The 21,247-nt window shown below is 37.0% G+C and overlaps 1 protein-coding gene across 1 annotated transcript in view; it reads left to right on the top strand.

Moving 5' to 3' along the window:
- Positions 1-9,712: 9,712 nt before the first annotated feature.
- LOC123880543 (peroxidasin-like) overlaps positions 9,713-21,247 on the top strand; it is a 52,659-nt gene continuing 41,124 nt past the window's right edge. Inside the window, exon 1 of the mRNA XM_045928716.1 lies at positions 9,713-9,952. Within this exon, the coding sequence (XP_045784672.1) occupies positions 9,798-9,952 (155 nt within the window). The 5' untranslated portion in view covers positions 9,713-9,797. The remainder of the gene's footprint in view (positions 9,953-21,247) is intronic.

Genomic DNA, 21,247 nt, shown 5'->3' with positions numbered 1-21,247 from the left:
GAAGGAAATTCTGCAGGTGCTTGAGTTAGATGAGTTACTTAAATGTTCATCCAGCTAGAGTTCTGCGCAGGAATTATTTTATTTTCAATCTAAAACCTATCCTATCCACGTGGACTTCGTCCGCATGTATTTAATTAAAAATCCCGTGGGAACTGTTCGATTTTCAGGGATAAAGTTGCCTATGACAATTACAGGGACGCAAGCTACCTCGGTACCAAATTTCATACAAAATCTAATTTTAACTGAAGGAAGAAATGATAAAGCTGTCCCTGTTTCAACAGCGAGAAAGGATAAAAAAAAACATTAATGGGCTATTAATTATATCGAATTATAAGTATAATTCGATGTACAAACAGGAACGGCTTTCCTAATTTGTCTTTCAGATAAAATTAGATACAACTTACTCGATTTTCAACATTGACATTTTCAAGATATTCTGATTCAAGATAGCTGCCATCTAGAGACACAGATCACTATATACCAGTCTAAAGTCTAGAGACGTGCACTTGTTGATATAGTGCGTTTCATCGAATAGTACCTGTGGCGTTATGTTGGCTCCCCTGTCTGTTGGGTGGTCATTTGATTGGCACCATATTTGCATATGAAGACGCAGATTTTGTTTATTTTCATTTGATTTTCCTGAATGATGGCAGCTTTAGTTCCGATTTTGGCCACGCGCCAAAAGAGCCTTGTCGGATTGTAGGTCTGCCTGTGATAGATACCATAGACAAATACAGTTCAACAAGGCTCTCTTGGCACTTGAGTGACATTGAAAGGGGGGCGTAGTTGGAGCACAGAGGCTGCCAGCAAATAAAATCTAACGAGTTTAGGGAATATGTCGAAAATCAAGTGAGTTTTATCTAATTTTAACTGAAAGAGGGAAAGCCGTTCCTGTACTTTGTACATCGAAAATCATAAAAACCATTGATAGGCCAGGGACTTGCAACCTAACATGTTTACCCGCTCAAATACTATACTTACCTAGTGCTAAATATAACTTTATGATACTGACACATTTATGCTGTATCAATTATTATCAGAATATATCGCGAAGTTATGTATATAGAATGAATCAAATATTTAAAAAAATTGTGAAATTTAGATTTTTTACTTAGCAACACCACTTACAAGGGGGCAGCGTGACACTTTCCAAGATGGCGGCGTTAGTTCCAATTTTCGTCATGCGCCAAGAGAGCCTTGTTGGACTGTAACACACACTATGGTCCAAAGATTACATTCTTGCAACACCAACCATCAAAATATAATATATTTTATCGGACGTTCGGAAAATCTTATTCTGAATAGCGTTTGAGCGTTTTAATTGAATGATATCTAGTGCTCCGAATCGGCCTGCCGGAAGGCTTTCAGTCAAAGTATATAGGTAATAGGTATCGTCTCGTAGCGGTCGATTGCCAGTTAAGGTGCATGACACGGGTCTTCCCGCGAAATTCAAAAATTTGGTTTTTCGCAATTTGTAAATTAATACAACAAAGCAGGCTTATGGCACTATAATTGCGCCAATGGCAGTATCATCCTTACAGGTTTATATTAAAATCTTTTGAGTCCAGTTTAAGAAATTAGTTGTAGTATCGACTAATTTGTAACTCATTTCAAACTCATTACTTTGACTAATTATACACACTATGCAGGTTGCTTCAAAATAGTTAAATATTCTAGTTCTATTTTTTTTTTTAAGCTTGCGTTTGTAATTTATTTCGTTAAGTAAGGCATTACATAAGGCAACGTTAAAACGAGACAGCGTTATACTCTGACATAAATCTGTCTCTTTTTAACTGAAACTTAAGTCTAAGCAAAGTCAAAGTGCGCTCTATAGATTTCAACCTAAGTCTGCGTAATGCGGGTGTTGGTGCAGCCGCGCTATTGGTTCGTCGGCCAAACTTTCCTTTCCTGCGCTGTTGAAAAGTAAGGCAGTACATTCTCTGTAAAGTCATCTACAGCTTTTTTCACTCTAAAACACTTTACAGGTTACTATTACATAATATTCACAGGTTACACTACAATTACTATTTCAGTCCATAACTTTTGGGTTTTATATGTATAGGTTCCATTCCATTCCATCAGTCTGTATGCGTCCACTGCTGGACATAGGCCTTTCCAAGAGCGCGTCGCTAAACACGGTCCTCCACTCCTTCAGGTCACCTTCTTCAGGTCATCGGCCCAGCGGCCAGGAGGTCGTCCCACACTGCGCTAACCCGTAAGCGGTCTCCACTCCAGAACGCGTCTGCCCCATCGGCCGTCGGTTCTACAACAGATATGACTTGCCCATTGCCACTTCAGCTTCCTAATCCTTTGAGCTTTGTCGGTAAATTTCCTCGTTCCGGATTTTGTACATGAGAGTGATACTCAACATAGCTCGCTCCATAGCGCGCTGAACGACTTTTAGTTTGTGGACGAGGCCAACTGTCCACAAATTAAAAGTATACACAGTATTAAGGTTACTGTTGCATAATACACCTACAGTCGTCTCTATATAGAATCACAATAGATATATACCTGTCATGGCACAAATAAAGGATCCAAAGTGAAATAGAAAAGCCTGCGTTTATACTAGGAAGAGGAAAATTAAAACGAGGAGGAAAACTGCATCCCCGGCGCGGCAGTCTACAGCGTCAATGTATAGGACCTACTTTTTTTAAATCAGAGTCACAATTATTGTAATTACTATATTTTCGAACTATAAAAAAATGTGAAAATAATGGAAGGTACCGTGTATCCGAAGTAAGTAGTTCAAAGAACCGGAAGTCGTTAGGATTCCAAGGTGCTGGAAATAGAATAGAATAGATTTTTATTCAAATAAACTTTTACAAGTGCTCTTGGATCGTCAAAATAATTTACCACTGGTTCGGAATACCGTTCCTATCGAGAAGAACCAGCAAGAAACTCGGCGGTTGCTCTTTTCAATTGTTCAATCTATACTAATAAATAAAATTGGAGTGTCTGTCTGTAATTTCGAAATAACTACCTCATATTAAGCTCATATGGTTATTTGAACGATACCATAACTGAATCACACGTTTTTAAAATTTTTGTCTGTCTGTCTGTCTGTCTGTCTGTCTGTCTGTCTGTCTGTCTGTCTGTTTGAAAAGGCTAATCTTTGGAACGGCTGAACCGATTTTAACGGGACTTTCACAGGCAAGTAGAGGATTGACCAGGGCGTAAAATAGGCTACTTTTTTAACCGACTTTTAAAAAGGGAGTTGTGTTTTTCTACCTATGTACACCGAAATCTCCGAGATTTCTGAACCGATTTGCGTCATTTCTTTTTTAATCGATAGAGGAACTTTGCGACATTGTTTCATAAAAAATTTGGAGTCCAACTCCTCAATCCTGATGCTGCAGGGGATCTGACCAATCCACGCGGGCGAAGCTGCGGGCATCAGCTAGTTTACAATAATATTCTTGGCGACTTGTTTTATTTTTATTTTAGAAGTGTTGAATGTCCGTACTTACTACCTACAAAATTCATTCACCATCACCAATATCCTGACTACCCACAGCTTAGGAGTGCGATATCCTGCAGTGTGAGAAATGAGGAGTTGGGGCTTGGAGTTGAAAGATGAATTCGGTTCTTGGTACCTACAATATCAATAATAATTAAGAGGGGCAACTAACCAAGTTCAGGCACTTATCTTACATGAACGGTACGGATTTTTGACGGATTATTTTTTTCAATATTTTTAAGAATGTGGTGTTATTTAGTAGAGTATTAATTTTTAAGCACTAACTATTATCGCATTATAGATTTAAGTACGAATAAATAAAAATAATTGTAGCCAATACCTTACCAATTTTTTTATACTTATATAAGTATTAAGAGAGTCAAGAAATTATACAAAATTTAACTTTTCGTTAATTTACAAAATATTATATTATGGTATGTGCAATCCCCATCGTTTAGTTTTTTATTATTTCGTTTTTAGTATTTAGCGACAGATCAATATAATAGTTAGGTATCGTTAGAACTTTGAAAAGTTTTGGGTAGATAGAAAATGTATCGCCAGAATACATTTTGGCACTCTCGCCGGCTGAGTTTATTTGTTTACGGCGCGTGGCGTTCTGGTAGTGAAACGCGCGTGAATGTCATTTTTCTTTTTTTGAAATTCATACAGGTACCACGCATCGTGCAGTAAGCCCTAATAAAAATCGTTGACGTGTGAACAGATACTTGGGAATGCATTTGTTCTATTTGAACGCTTTTTTAACGGACGTTAAAAAAGCTCTCGTGCGAATGAGGCCTAAGAATGTGGTTGTCTGTTGATTACCCTTTGCGCAGAAGGTATCGAAAAAAACAAAGGAGTGTTATTATGAAACTAGCTGATGCCCGCGACTTCGTTCGCGTGGATGTAGTTTTTTAAATATCTCGTGGGAACTCTTTGATTTTCCGGGATAAAAAGTAGCCTATGTGCTAATCCAGAGTATAATCTAAATTTCAGTCCAATCCGTCCAGTAGTTTTAACGTGAAGGAGTAACAAACATATACACACACACACACACACACACACACATACAAACTTTCGCCTTTATAATATCAGTGTGATTCAGTACAACATTATATCATCCGTTCGGTGCGAGGTTGCATTATAAGCACCTTGGGTCTATCGGTTTTTGGAACTTTAATGTCATGTTGATTGCCAGCTTCACAACCCGTTCAAACTCAAACTCAAAAACATTTATTAAAAGTAGGTACTATTGTACACTTTATTAATATCAAACAATGATGAGTGGTGATAAATTATTACGTTAACTTAACACTGTAATTATACAATCCGGCGTATCTTTAAAACAAGAGTGAATAGGCACCTTCTAGGTAAACGCGTCCCATCTTAGACCACATCATCACTTTCCATCAGGTGTGATTGTGGTCAAGCGCTTACCTATAGTGAATTAAAAAAAAATACCTATATCAGAAAATAAATAAAATTGAATTGAATTGAAACTAAAGCTACGAGAGTTCAGCTATGTCGGTTACTCTGTGAACGGAACGGAACAGAAATGTATATAGGAAGGTACCAAGGTGCTATTGATAGTAGTTTTCTGTTTAATTTGATAAGGACGCCATTTCAAAGAACAAAAGCTAAGTTTATTGTAGTTGTTTTATCTTTCTAAGAAGTCTGTCGCCGTTTGTAAAGTTAAGTTTACACATGTCTGTTAATGATAAAACTCTTCTTAGGTTTAGGTCAAAAGAAAATTTAGGGGCTGGTTCACATTATAAGTTTTGTTCTTGGTCGGTTATCACACTACAAGGCCAATCGTGTAGAAAGAGTAGAAACCTACCTAAAAGGACGTCTATATTCTAAAATGACACATTTCCTTAGGCTCAAGTTTGTAATAAGCTTACACTGATGACCTCAAATAAATCGTTGAGGGTTGCTTTGAGAACTTAGGCAGTATTATTTGAATAGCATGGAATGGAAAAGACCTAGGAATTGTACCCAGGTACCAATCACAATCACACAAATAGAGCAGTCTTGGCAGACCCCCACATAGGGGAGCAGATGACATTAAACGAGTCGCAGGAAGCTGCTGGATTCAGGCTGCAAAAATCCGTAGCTTCTGTAAGTCCCTACAAGGGACCTATACCCAGAACATAGAGACTACTAATTACAACTTACACTGCAATCACAGTATGATCTACAAATCTAACATTATTTCAAGCTTTTCTACTAAAACAGTTGATAGCAATTACCTCCCCGGGTGGTTTATTCGAATTGTTCTCGAGAACCACTTCGGAACGGCTTTACAAACCGCTCATATTCTACTTATCTTTGCTGCACAACTCCTGTAGGATTTACTTTTTATCTTCCAATTTAACACAGCCATATATTGTTGTTTATAATAAAATGGGCTTTATTTTTTTAAGGGGAAGGAGTAAAATCGTTCGTTTAAAGGTTGGTGAAGGTGACGCTGGCGAGTGGTGACTACATACATAATTCAAGCTTGACAAGCCTGTATCTAGTCATCTTACAAACGGCAAGCAAGTTTGAGCATCTGTGATAATTTTGTACTAAGCACATTTTTTTGGATCATAGCTAAATAAGAACACTCTCGATCAAGCCACCTTTCAAACAAAAAAAGAATGAAATTAAAATCGGTTACTATCGTTTAGAAAGAAACTACGATGCCACAGACAGATACACAAATACACAGATACACAGGTACAAACGTCAAACTTATAACACCCCCTTTTTGGGTCGAGCGTTAGTGATGGTTCATGCAGGCTTGTCAAGTTTTTGGTACGTATGTAGTCACCTTTAGACAAAGTAACTACCGCGGACTGCGGAGTGTACAAAATTGTGTTTAATTTTTGCTTCAAGTCTCGCTCGACCGGTTAAGGGGTGCTGGTTCATTAGTACCTTCCTTTTCACTTCCTCCTAATTAGTTGAAGGTAATCGTTGAATTGCTTTTTATTGATGCACTAGCTGTCACGCCCTGACTTCCCCTGGGTGGTCTCGTATCAAGGAAGCCGGCAGGATTATGTTCAGTGAGTGTATCACTCAATTTTCAGCCAAATTCTAATAAAGATAAATTCTAATAAGACGATGTACTGGCATGGTAGTGCGTACCTAATACATTTCTAAGCTGTTTCTGTTACCTTTACCCCGAAGTGAGGTATAACATAGCAAATCGGTTTTAGAAAACAATTTTTCCAAACCTTCAAAATACGCTAAAGAAGTCGTCCTATTTTAGCCCAATGGGAATATTGTTGTGCTAAACGAAGTTCATTTCACTCAAGGCTCCAACGCGCACTTTGACAAAGTAGGTGCAAAAGAGGGAACATAGTTTTCGAATAGTTAGAATGTTTCCCAAGTAATATCCCGCTAAAATTGATAGAGCTCCTGTATTCACTATATTATTATCATTAATTCGCATGTATATCATTAATTCACCCGCTTCCATCATCACTTACTACTTAGGTCAGATTGCAGTCAAAAACTAACTTATATCTGAGTAAAAAAAGGTACCTACTTACTTAATTCACTCAGCCAGTCTTTATTTTTTTAAATAAACGAATTGAATGTCTTGTGGCAATTGAACAACTCACTGAGTTACGACATAAGACATCTTCGATCACTCATGATTTCTATGCTCATAACCATCTCAATATTAAATATACTTAATGAAAACATTTATGCCGATTAAGATGATAACAAAATTTATAGAGATAAAAGTAGAGTAGGTATCTATTACCATTACCATATTATTAACCATTACTTACACATTTTTAACCTCCGACCCAAAAAGAGGGGTGTTATAAGTTTGACGTGTGTGCACTGTAGATCCTAAACTAATGAACCGATTTTAATTTAGTTTTTTTGGGTTGAAAGATGGCTTGATTCTCGATCAAACCACCTTTCAAACAAAAAAAACTAAATATAGTGTTCTAAGCTATAATCCAAGAAAATCGGATAAGCCGTTTGAAAGTTATCAGCTCTTATCTAGTTACTGTAATCTTCACTTGTCGGGGGTGTTATAAATTTTTAATTTACACTTGTTTGTCCTATTGACGAGTAGGCTCATGTCTGGCATGTAGGCCCTTATCCAATTATGGATAAGGGCCTACATGCCAGTCATGAGCATGGATATCAGTAAAATGTTACGTTGTTAATATAATATTAATTGTTTTCCGCTCTATATTAATAAATTCAAAAAGACAGAAGGTTCGAAACACTAAATTTAGTTTTGAAAAAAACATTAGAATTGACGCCAATAGTTTTATCAATGATGTTTTATTTGGGTCGTAAATCGTTTAAGTGTATTAAGTGGGCCTGATTTGAGACTGAGTCATTCGACCCTCGCATGTGGACGTGGCCTAATGGAGTTGTATTGTCAACACTTTATTTAATTTGCACTTTATTCCGAGAATAGCTTGTTTATGTTTTTAAGCTGAACGTTTGCCGGCCTATGACTATGTACCTACGTATTACATATAGGTAAGTATGTACTTAGTTGATTTATCTCACGAAGCTCTTAGTTGATGTGGCGATACATTTCATTTAATCCGGCACGGTCAGATTGGTATTTTATTGCTAAAATGATTTTTTATCTCAAAATCGGCTTGTTAAAATTGCCCAGGCAAAAAGTGTAAATTCAACATTGATAAAGAAATTCAGTATAATAAAATCAACTTTACTTTGATGCCTAACTTATATTCAGTTAGAAACTTAGAACACAATCAGCATTTTGCTTTTTCCGGAAATGTAAAAAAAATATTGAATTCATTCCAAATAACTGGCTACAAACACGCGCGTACGTAAGTTTAGGTATATAGGCGTTTGGATATGACACAATATGCATCATGCATGATACTGATTTGAACTTTATAGAGAGAGAGTCAGCGCGTGCCAGACCTTCGTTATTTATATAAAAAGGAGAAAGTTTGTGTGTGTATGTGTATATGTGTGTGTGTGTGTATGTTTGTTACTCCTTCATGCAAAAACTACTGGACGGATTGGGCTGTTTAGAATGGAGATAAATTATACCCTGGATTAGCACATACGCTACTTTTTATACCGGAAAATCAAAGAGTTCCCACGGGATTTTTAAAAACCTACATCCACGCGGACGAAGTCGCGGGCATCAGCTAGTTTTATAAAAGCTGAAAGTTTATCTTCGTATTGTCCCCGACACAAGGAAGAATGATCAGCGACTATGAAGTTTGGATCAGGGTGGCTTTGGGAGATAACAGGTAATAAGAGTGCCGATGATGCGACAGTAAAAATATGAAAATTTCAACTCTTTACTTAGGTACCTACTATGTTTCACGAGATACAGCGGACAGCCCGCTGGCACGACTGCGACGGACGGACAGCGGAGGCTTGCAGTATTCGGGTACGAAACCCTAAAAGGGCTAGATCTAGCTTTGGCATCATTGAGCGAATATAACATAGCGGCAGAAGTGTCCATATTCTAAGCGACAGGGTCACGGTTTCCGTGGTTTAAGGTTACAATGCCACTATCACAAAGCTTTGTATTATAATAAAACCTGTGATGTTACATTACCTACTGCTCTCAAACTTCAAAACAGATAAGTAGGTAAATAATAAATGACGATTGCCACCTTTTGAAAGTACCTTATATATTTTATTCCGACCTAGGTACATGTCCACCACCACAATCACACCTGATGGAAAGTGATGATGTGGCCTAAGATGCGGGCGAAGAGTAAGTAGGTACGTTGAATGCCTGCATCATCTTAGTAGATACCTATCTATTTATAAAAATTAATGTGTATCTGACTGTTTATTAACTAACATTGTCTACGTACAGTACTTACAGCAGGTACAGCTTTTAAACCGAAAGAAGAGGTTTACTGTAAGTAAGATTTCCAAAACTCATGAAGCTCATATTTATTCAATTTAGCTATCCAACTTGGAAAATAACGGATTTTCGTACTGACATTCACTCTGTATTTAACACCCTTAGGGATATATTTTCAAAAAAAAAAAAAATTAGTCCTAGCCTGTGCTACCTATAGGTACACGCTTGACCACAATCCTTGTGACCTAAGATGGAATGCGTTTATATGCACATAATCTAAGTTATGCCACAGTTTTACGATGGTTATGCGTTCCTGTAAAGTTGTATGATGGGGCATCGCAGATGATCGTCCGTGGAGTTGATGTGTTGTCGTATGTGTTGTAAGTATGGCGTCATCGTTTCGGCGCAGGGCAGGCGCGAGGCGGCCGAGCACGCCTCCAGTCCTGATGCCATTCGCGATCACTCGCATCGTGGCTCCCGAGGCTCGTAGTCGGTACTACTGCGACGCGATCCCGAGAAATGGGGAACTTTGTAAAGTTCCTTTTCTTTCTAAACTTCGCTCTCGCGCTCTCCCAATCCTGCCCGCCGAAATGCCAGTGCGTTCGGAATTCGGTTCGCTGCCTCCATCAAGATCTCCAGGCGATCCCGAAGACACCGGACGACGCTCACACGCTGTAAGTTAACTTTTGTTTTCTGGTCAAACTTTTGTCTCCGGCTATAAATAAGTTTTGCCGCGTTTATAATTATACGTGCGTGCGATTGTCGTTGCGAAATATTTTCAGTGGTTTCCCAGCATAGCGAAGCGGCTAATTTTATTAGGTTTTAAAAGCTCAGCTGTAAGTTTAGTCGTACCCACTGAATGTTATGAATAAAAGTCTATAGTCTATCTACTCAGGTGGTGGCATATCGTCTACGCAAAGTGCAAAAATCCTTTTAGGGTCAAATACCTATACGCTTTTATTACATGATGATTGATTACAAAACAATTTTCATGTTTACCATTGCATAAATTTTTCACAAACACAAAATTGACGAATTCCTTTATGACAAGGTTGCGTGGAAATCATCGGCTTTGCATTCTGCAGTCTTCAAGGTGGTGTTATAGTTACATTGCATATGTATTTGTGCATTGCACATAATTTACGAATTGTTACATCTTGTTTCTTAACAAAAGTGCAACTGCTGAGTTTCTTGCTGGCTCTTCTCAGTAGAATCTGTTTTTCGAACAGGTGGTAGAGTCTTGACTTACACAAGTGGCGCAGGCTGTCCCTACATGAAATAAGTAAATATATTCAAATTCAAATCAAACTAAGAGTAGGTACATATAATACCTACAGGAAATTTGAACCAGCCGCGAGGGTCGGGTCCAGTTTTGTAGTTTTTGTTTTATTTGTTTGTAATTCTTGTAGGACTTTCTGTACAGGTTTGAAACGTGAGATTTTTAAACATTAGTTTTAAAGATTGCCCTTGTCGTTTCTGTAAGTTTTGAACATAAGTAAAAACTGGCATAGATTTCATTTAATTTACACATATTATATACAAATTGTACACATAGTAAATACATAGGTTCCTATCACTACCCAGGTTATAAATGCGAAAGTGTGTTTGTTTGACGGTTTATTAGTTTGCTGGTTGTTGTCAAAGGGTAAAAACGGAGCTCTATTTACGTAATTTTGCTGTCTGTCCGTCTGGCCGCGTGTCACAGGCTTTTAGCACACCTCGTAGAAGAAATAAATTATGGACCCGAAAAATGATGTAGGTACCTATTTAGTGTAAAAGGTTGAACCAAAACCGAATATTGAACTAGGAACTAGCGCTTGGCCGGTATTTTTGCATGGGAATAGTTAAAAACTTGGAGAGCATATAAGCATAACATAAGCTTCTTTTTTATCCCAGGAAATGAAAGAGTTTTTAAATATGTACCTAAATCCACGCGAACGAAGACGCGGGCATCAGCTAATTAACTACTATGTTAATATGGATATAACATTGGTGTAATTATCTATCTAAATTACGCACCTATATTCGGTAATACATATTTTGAAATGTTAACAAAAATATTGCTACAATATCAGTGTTTAATTTAAATCAATTTTGGATAAATTTAAATCAAACTGGATAAATAAGTACCTACTTAATACTTATTGACATCCAGTTTTTCCGATCCAAATACAAATCTTTCAAACAACCTTTTCAAAGACCAATTTTTTTAAACATCTTTTCTCAGTTCTTAGGTCTATCTAAGGTATTACACGCTTTTTCCCATAGCGGCTTTGTTTTCGTTTGAAAACCCCAGTATAATTTGTAAAAAACTTTTTTAGTGGGGGCCTATGCTAAAATACATGCTTATCGGTGGATAGAGGTTGGTGGATAAATTCGGGGGTCCGGCGTCAGGCACGCATCTATAATTTTTCGGAGTTATGTGCGTTATTTAGCAATAACTTAAACATTATTTGATTTAACAATAAAGGAAAAATCGTAAGGAAACCTGCATGTCTGAGAGTTCTCCATAATCTTCTCAAAGGTCAATCCGCATTTGGCCAGCGTGGCAGCGTTGGCAACCCCTTCCTTTTCCAACAGAATAGCCGTGCTCAGTAATGAGCTGGCATTGGTATGATGATGATACAGAAGACTAAACTTCCCTAGGTTTTTATACCTTATACTTTATGTACCTACATATTATGTGCAAAATCGCAAGATTCTATAGGTACCGAGCGGTTTAAACTGTACTTTGAAATGAAATTAATTTATTTTATTTCATGTAAGTACAACTTGTTCTACATAATATAGGTATATCAAGACTCTATCATCGGTTCAGAATACAAATTCTACTGAGAATGTTCTTTTGATATGTCAGCCTGTCAGTATCTACTATAAATATTATTTATCAACTTACCTAAGTCAACACAAAATATTTTTTATAAAAATATTGCAATACTCTACCACAGATGCGGAATGCAAATTCTACTGAGAATGTTCTGTTGATATGTCAGTCTATCAGTACTCAGTCAGTTTCTATTATAAATAGGTATAGGTAGGTACATTTTCTCAGAATGTCTCTTTATTTTCTAAAATCTAATTGATCAAAGAAGATCAAGCTTCAAGAGTTGATAAAAGTGTGCAACAGCAAAAATTTTATTTCCGTTTACATACCTAGTAGCTAGGTATAGGTAGGTAACCAGTAAGTTCATTACTTGATTAAAAATCCCATTAGGTAGAAATCATTGGTTCTTCGTTTGCAAAAGTACCAAATAATCTACAGACTCCAATTATTGTAATGGAAAGGAGTGAGTGAGCCTTTGTAACTTGCTACATATACATATTATTATACTAGCGACCCGTCCCGGCTTCGCACGTGTAGTTTAAAACAATTTTCGTAATAGGCCTAAGTCCCAATTTTTTAATTAAAATATGGTTTATGTTACTCAAGAAGATTGTAGCTTTCTACTGGTGATAGAACTTACAAACTTTACCTCTATATTAGTATATATATATAGTATGTAAATAGGTAGTATAAGATGGAAACAGGCTAACCTGGAAGAAATGTAGCAATGATGAATTTATATAGGTAGGTACTAGCTTTTGCCCGCGACTTCGTCTGCGTGATTTTAAATTTTCAAAAATCCCGTGGGAACTCTTTAATTTCCCGGGATAAAAAGTAGTCTACATCACTCTCCAATTCAGAATGTTCAACTATATCTAAGTAAATCAAGTCTATCTGTTGCTCCGTTGCGGCATGATTGAAGGATAAACCTACACAATTTTGCAATTAAAATATGGGCAGGTAGTGATGGGTAGTGAAATTATATGTAACTTCTTGTATATAGCCGTCTTGGCCTTGGTCCCGCCTATGAAATTTCGTCAAAATTCTTATTTTTAGACGTAAACACAAACTGATAGGTGATAATTAAAAAAAAATAGGTTTAGTGCGAGTTGGACTCGCACACGCATAATTCCGTGTCCTTTTTAAATTATTCAAGCATGGCGGTCAATTCGCCATCATAGTTTTTAATTATTTGTTAATGTTATAACTTATAATGGCAATAAAAACACGAACTGTAAAAACTTCAACTCTCTAACACTCATGAGATAATGCCCGCTGACAGACAGACGGACGGACAGACGGACGGACAAAAAGTATGATTTTAGCAAGTAGAAGTAAGTAGAGTCGCGTTGGCCCTAGCATCCTTCGATAGGGAATCCTAAAAATGGATGTTTCGGGTATTTTATTTTCGGAATCGTGAACTGGCCGATCAACTGTTACGAGTACGTGTAGGTAGGTATATAATTTGTTGCGGCAACAGCTGAGCAACTGATTTCTTAATAGGTACGTCTATGGCCTGAAAACGCTTTGCAGTCTTGAAATTTATTCTTACAAACAAAATTCTCATTTCCATACTTCTTACATACAATCTTGATCATGATGCATGAAAACGTATTTCAAACAAACGTCATTTCAATTTGATCTTTGATTAGCTAAGCATCGCTGTAAGCAAATTATACCATAAATTTTGCCAATCCCATCAGTTGTATTGTGATTAACTATCATTATGTATTAAGGTACACAATATTCATGCTCGCCTCTCAGTGTTTGTAGAAGCTTTAAATCGGTTGGCCACCCAAGTTGGCATTTCTATAGAATTTATACTCATATTTTTCCCATTGTACCAACTACCACGTACATTACGTATTAAAATAAGTTTCTGTTTATTGTTGTTATCGTTTTGTTGCGAGGTGCTTAAATAAATACTACATATGCGGAACGAACGCACTGAACCTGTTTTTGTGTAAACAAAGTTCAGGGAAGCGGAGTTTTGAAAATTCTCCTGTAAACATGGAAACTGGACCGTGCGCACCGATTTTTTAAGTTCCGAGTTAGAAAAAGCTAAAAAAGTCATTTCGGTTTTTTAGTTTCGATCGCGTCCAGCACGCTGGAGGCCACCCACGGTGACTTTTTCGGAGCGATTCAGTAGCGCGCGCGTCTGCATCCTTTTGGCCATTTGTCGTATTTGCAACGCGCGACAGTAACGATTCAATAGTGATACAATCGATTAGTATCGATTCAGCATCGCTTCTGCATCGTTACGAACGCGTGACTGTATTGATTTAGCAGCCTTTATATATCGTATAGGTAGAAGCACTCAATATTTACGTTGCTCATAATGTGGCGGCTGCCATAAAAGCAGCAACAAAGACAATGTGACTAACGTAGTCTCAACCGAGTCTATATGTATGTATAATGTGGCAACTGTAATGTCCACAGATATTCTGAGGTAGTCAATAAATACATCGCACGAGCGTATCGACGCTGTATCACAATAGTATGCGATGCAAAACCATAGTTTCCTGGGTGAAGGTTTACGGCCAGCGCGACTGTATCGCTGTCCTTTTGCGACAATATCGCTACTGAATCACTGCAAAAAGTCACCGTGGGTAACGTCCTTAACTAGTGAAGCATATAGAATGCTTTGATGCATTCCTTTAATAATAGATTTCGAAGTCCAATCTGCTCATGCAGGGTAGTCATGCGATAAAATAGGTAAATACCTATTTTATCGTTATGTGCCTATATGAATATCTTTTCTAGTGTTCTGTACCCGAAGGTTGCCAACGGTACCCTACTACTAGGCCTTCGCTGTCCTCTATCTGTACGCCTGTCTGTCCGTTTTTCTGTCTGTGTGCCCATCCATCTGTCCACCCGTCCGTCCATCGGTCCGCTCATCCGTACGTATGTCTATCTGTCAGCGGGCTTTATCTCATGAACCGTAATAGGTAATGAGTTGAAATTTCCACAAAATGTGTGTTTTCTATTGCCGCTATAATGAATATAAAAATTAAATTAAAAATTTAAAAAACCCCCGACACATAAACCTCTAAAAAGTAAAAAAATAATAGGTAAGTATGTATGGGCCCTTTAAGAATAGTATAAATAGTAAAGTTTTTATCCAAGCGCTCGTTGCGCCAGGGGACCGCTACCTATCATAAACTATGAAAGTCATCTGTTGTAGAAAGAATAGTCTTTAGCGGTCCCCCGACGCAACGAACGCTTGGATAAAAACTTTACTATTTATACTATTCTTAAAGGGCCCATACATACTTACCTATTATTTTTTTACTTTTTAGAGGTTTATGTGTCGGGGGTTTTTTAAATTTTTAATTTAATTTTTATTTCACGCTTTTTAAACTTTTATTCATAAATTACCGTTTATTTGTGCCATTCTAAAACCCAATTTCTATAATAATATAAATCCAATAAGGCAGCTAATATCTCTTCAAAAGTAACATCAATGTTATGTTAATTATACGTTCCATGAAATATTTTTGACCGAACATCACTAAATCAAGAATTATCTGAATGACTCACATAGTTTAACACGACCAAAACGAAATATCTGTTTCTAACATGTCGTTGCTTTAAAAATGTACCCATTTTACGTAGTCGTATAATAGTTCGCTTTTCAAGATATACCTACGATTAAATTGAAATCGACTTTCACCCGATGAAATAAGGAATAAAGTGGCTTGTATTTCATTTTGTTTGTTATTGCATGTAAAATTTTTATTTGACATAACTTTCAAAAACCGGTCAAGTGCGAGTCTGCCTCTCACATGAAGAGTTCCGTACAAGTTTTTTTTTATGTAATGACAATTCAGTTGTCGGATTTTTCTGTTTACTTGGGCCACAGGAGTAGAGTGCTTGGGCTATAAGATATTGCTACCTGCCTTTCATGATTCTACGTAAACGGGAAGTACCCAATTTATAAGTTTTGATTCTCTTGAAAGATGACACACAGACAGACAACGAAGTGGTGAAGGAAAACACCGTCAGGAAACCTGCATGCTTAAGAGTTGGCCATAATGCTCCCTCAAAGGTGCGTGAGGTGTGCCAATACGTGCTTGGCCAGTGTGGTAGCTTCTCATTCTGAGAGAAGACTTGTGCTCAGTAGTGAGCCGGCAATGGGTTGATCCTGATGATGATGAATTTTTAACGTATTTTGTCAAAATAAATAAGCTGAGTTCAAGCAGATAAAATATAAAGAAGGTGCGCCTAATGCATCATCCAAACCTGCGAGACAAAGCGACTACGATGCGGGAACCTCAGCCGCGCGGAGGGTCATCGCCTCCTACGATATTTAATGGTGCCATGCACACCTACGCGACTAAAACAGTCGAGGCTACAACATCCTTTTTTTTCTACAGATACCTACTGAACCCTAAAAATAGTTTGACTATGGTTTGGGTTTGGGTTGATTGTTCGTGGCCTTTGGTTGACTGTTGGATATTATAATTGAATTGATGTTTTCTCGTTTAACTGTGATTATAATATTTTATAAATTAGAAACTCCGCGCCTACGATCCAAAGTATCGGAGTTTTCCAAAACATTATTTTCAAATAAATAATTATGTATCTAAGCAACGTCCATCTTGACAGCTTGACATTTGCCAATTGACATAATATTATGAACCTCTGTTACAATAGTGAAAGATCCCAGGGCCACCAGCCGTCACGTATTTTCTGACGAACGAAATGTTGCCGATTGAGTAGTGTTAGTATGTACTAAGAACGCATGCCTACAGACCTGCTAGCTTGCTTAGACGGCCAATTTTCAGGTATCAGTTAATCAAGGTACATAAAAACATTACTTTCCTCACGTGAATTCTCCAATTTTTTTAATTTTTAGCTGTTTTTTTTTTAATATTAATAATTAATTGACATAAGTAAACTATAAGAGCGTGAGAGAGTCTTACTCAGTCTCATGCGCGTAGATAATGATGCCCTCGCGCTCAAACCCACAGAGGCATTAAAATTGAATTTAGGGGATAATTGGCCCTCTGGATCGGTCTGTCTTCTTGTAAAAGGTTTTAAAATAGCTGTCTGGTGGACATATATAAAAATGGAGCATCAGAATTTACGTGCAGTTAAGTAATTACTTATGTTGGGAGCTTTAAAGCGTCTGCAAAGCAATACGGCCGACGCGGGAAGTGTCTGGGAGTATTGGCGACATATTTTTAAGGATGTTGCCTAAAATATACGTAAAAATCAGTTTGGAGAATTCACGTGAGGTAAGTAATGGTTTTATGTACCTTGATTATCAGATACCTGAAAATTGGCCGTCTAAGCAAGCTAGCACGTAGGCTAGGCATGCTTTCTTAGTACTTACTAACACTACTCAATCGTACATATTTCCTGTGTCAGAAAATACGTAACCTCTGGTGGTCCTGGGATAAAAGTAATAAGAAAACCAGAAAAGAGCTGATAACTTCCAAACGGCTGAACCAATTTTTTTGGATTATAGCTAAGAACACTCTCGATCAAGCCACCTTTCAAACAAAAAAAACTAAATTAAAATCGGTTCATTCGTTTAGGCGCTACGAGGCCACAGACAGATACACAGATACACAGATACACAGATACACAGATACACAGATACACAGATACACAGATACACAGATACACACGTCAAACTTATAACACCCCTCTTTTTGGGTCGGGGGTTAAAAATGGCTGCATTGAAAAATAACAAATTCATGGTTTTCGGATTTTTCCTTTACTTGTGCTACAAGACGTTTCTACTTGCCAAATTTCATGCTTCTAGGTCAACGAGAAGTATCCTATAGGTTTTGATTCCTTTGACGGGCCTTGACAGACACAACAGCAGACAAACGGAAACACAATGAAGTGATCCCATAAGGATTCCTTTTTTCTGAAGACTCGAACGACCTGTAGTGCGCTTATGCCCACTTCCTGTTGAACTTAATAATTAATATTTTCTAAGTTTTCATTTATACTTTTTAGTTTCTAATTACTACTATTACGGAACCCTAAAAACTAAATCCGCGCGGAGAAACGCACGGGGAGAAGTAAGTTGTTTCATACTTCGTCTAGTCTATTTGTTGTAGTAACAACCACTTTGACTAACGTTCAGTAATAGATAACTAGTTGCCGTGCACCAAAATAGATGCGCAAAAGTTTGACGTTTGCCAGATTCCTGAACGTGAAGTAAACAACGAAAATTGATTAGGTGACTGAGATCCGGAACAGTTCATTTCAATATAAGAACCAGTAGACTGTTTAATTCCAACAAATTTTTAATTTAGATACTCAACAGATTCAAACAAGATACAAACACGTAAAGTAGCTCAAAGAAAATTAATAATTGTATTTATAAAATATCCTCTAACTTCTAACTGCAAATACGGTGAGCACACATACAAATACACTAGCGCATGCATAATCCCATCTCTAAAATATAAATTAAAATCCCATTTCATTGGCAAATAATAAATAAATCTTTATTAAGTTTACTACTCTTATTATTTATTCTTTTTTTTATTTATTATTATTTTAGTTATTCCTTTGAAGAATAATTTCCCGATATTCTCATAGTCGTATTCGTAAATTGTAGGGCTTCTCATAACGTAATACCGTACCTACTAATAGTGTGTCTATAAATAATTATGTTACAAAATTCATTTTATAGAAGCACAGTGATATTAATGATCAAAGGAGTAATACACATTGTAAACCTTCGTGGGTGTTTCGCTGTTACAAAGCAGTCTTGAAACATTCTAAAAATAATGTGCTAATAATAATAAAAACTGTAAGTAATTTTATACACAAATAAATAAAACTGAAGTGTTTGTTTGTGATTTCGAAATAATATGATTATTTAAAGCATAGAGCGAAATATTTTACACTGTCTACGATTTAAATGACAGCTTAACCAAAACACGTTTGGAAAAGTTTGGTCTGTCTGTTTGTTTATCCGGCCAAATCTTCGGAGTGACTAAACTTAATATTCGCAGGTAGGTAGAGAATTATAAAGGAGTGATCTAGGCTACTTTTTATTCCAGAACTATTTAAAGTCCTTGTTTAAAAAACTGAAAATGTATAGTACTATGTAGGTATGAAAACGTTAAAAATAGTATACTTATAAGTCGAAATAGTCATGGAAGGGAACTTTTCTGGACCACTTACTTGATGATTATAGATATGACTAGCCGATGCCCGCGACTTCGCCCGCGTGGATTTAGGTTTTTTGAAATCCCGTGGGAACTCTTTGATTTTCCGGGATAAAAAGTAGCCTATGTGCTAATCCAAGATATTATCTATCTCCATTCCAAATTTCAGCCAAATCCGTCCCTTAGTTTTTGCGTGAAGGAGTAACAAACATACACACACACACACACACACACACACACACATACAAACTTTCGCCTTTATAATAATAGTGTGATTAGTGTGACTAGCTTTTCGATTCAGAAATGAAACGTGATGGCTTGACAGGCTGCACGAAATTTTGAAATGGTATTTGTTTAAAGTCGAATTATATTCGTACTATTCGTTCTAAATTTCTGATCCGGTCTAGTGGGAGGCTACAACCGTGGCTAATTACCGTACCGGCAAAGACGTACCGACAAGCGATTTTACGTTCCGGTACGATGCTGCGCAGAAACCGTCAAGGGAATAGATCTCAATAAAACTACAATATCCTTTCTTGTTTTTTTCTCGACAATTTCTCGTGTCTAAAGACGATTCAGGAAAGTGTTGAGTACTTATAGCGGTTCCTGAGTTCAAAATTCAAATCTAAGTTAGCTATCAGAATTAAGTGCTTTTTATTTTTTAAGTAAATTATTGATTATTTTGTTGATTTTTAAACTCGACTTTTAATACTGGAGTTGTTAATCATTTCAATCTTTCTTCCCTTTGTTAGCTTCGTTTTCTTCATTATATGTATCAGTTTCGAATTAATGAATTCGAAACTGATACAGTATTCAGTATCGAAGTAGTAGTAGAGTATTCAGTATCGAAAGTCTCGGGAATTTCCGGTTCCGTGCCAGTGTCGAACCAAAAATTCCGGGGAGTGAGAATGTACCAATAACAAGAGTCCAGAGGAAGATCTTGCTATTATGGTTAAGCGTACACTTATTTACGTACCTAAAAATCAATTTTCAAAGGTATATAATATTATCTTAAATAATATTATAAGCCCACTACATACTTGACGCGTAAAACGTCTCAAGTGGCTGTAAAGGGCCGTAATAACAGCTCACACTTAACTCGGGAACGAGAATATAACGAGGTCTTAACATGCTCTATAACGCACTAAATTCTGAAAGAAATTTTATTAAAAGTTATATTATTGTAGTACTTAGAGCTTTGTACGATGCCTTTTCCCGCAGTTTGAGACTATTCAAGTTTCCTAGATCTCAAAGAAAAGTTGAAAAGCAGTCCTGCACGTCTATACACAACAGTTTTTATGGATTTTCTAATGTAATGAAACTAACTTACGCCTCACGAATTTCCAACTCTATAGACTATTCATCAAAAAATCATGACATTTAGTTCATTTGTTTTATTTTATAATGTAGACAAGGAACGAGGCCAGATTTTTCGAGATTCGCACGGAAACGAAGCCACGATTGGTCGCTAGTTCTATCACACTTCACACTAATATTATAAAGGCGAAAGTTTGTATGTGTGTGTGTGTGTGTGTGTGTGTGTGTGTGTGTGTGTGTGTATGTTTGTTACTCCTTCACGCAAAAACTACTGGATGGATTTGGTTGAAATTCGGAATGGAGATAGATAATATCCTGGATTAGCACATAGGCTACTTTTTATCCCGGAAAACCAAAGAGTTCCCACGGGATTTAGAAAAACCCAAATCCACGCGGACGAAGTCGCGGGCGTCAGCTAGTTTTAATATAAATATCTGATGGGTAGATGATGACACGTATCAAATCGCCCAACGCGCGTAAGCCAAGTCGATTTTTCAAACAATAAGCTAGCAAAGTTTTATAACAGTAGATATTGGACGGCAACTTCAAATAAAAGTTTGGAAGTTTGTTTGAACTCAACAAAATCCTGGCGTACTAACTATAGCATCGCAGGTAAAATCAAATCTGTCTTCTAAGCAAAAAGTCAGCGAAGTTTTTCATCAGAATGCTGATTCGAGAATGATTGTAAG

Source organism: Maniola jurtina, chromosome Z (genome assembly GCF_905333055.1).
Source record: "Maniola jurtina chromosome Z, ilManJurt1.1, whole genome shotgun sequence".
NCBI lineage: Eukaryota > Metazoa > Arthropoda > Insecta > Lepidoptera > Nymphalidae > Maniola > Maniola jurtina.
The sequence above is the reverse complement of the archived record's forward strand: the minus strand, read 5'-3'. Positions and strand labels throughout refer to the sequence as shown.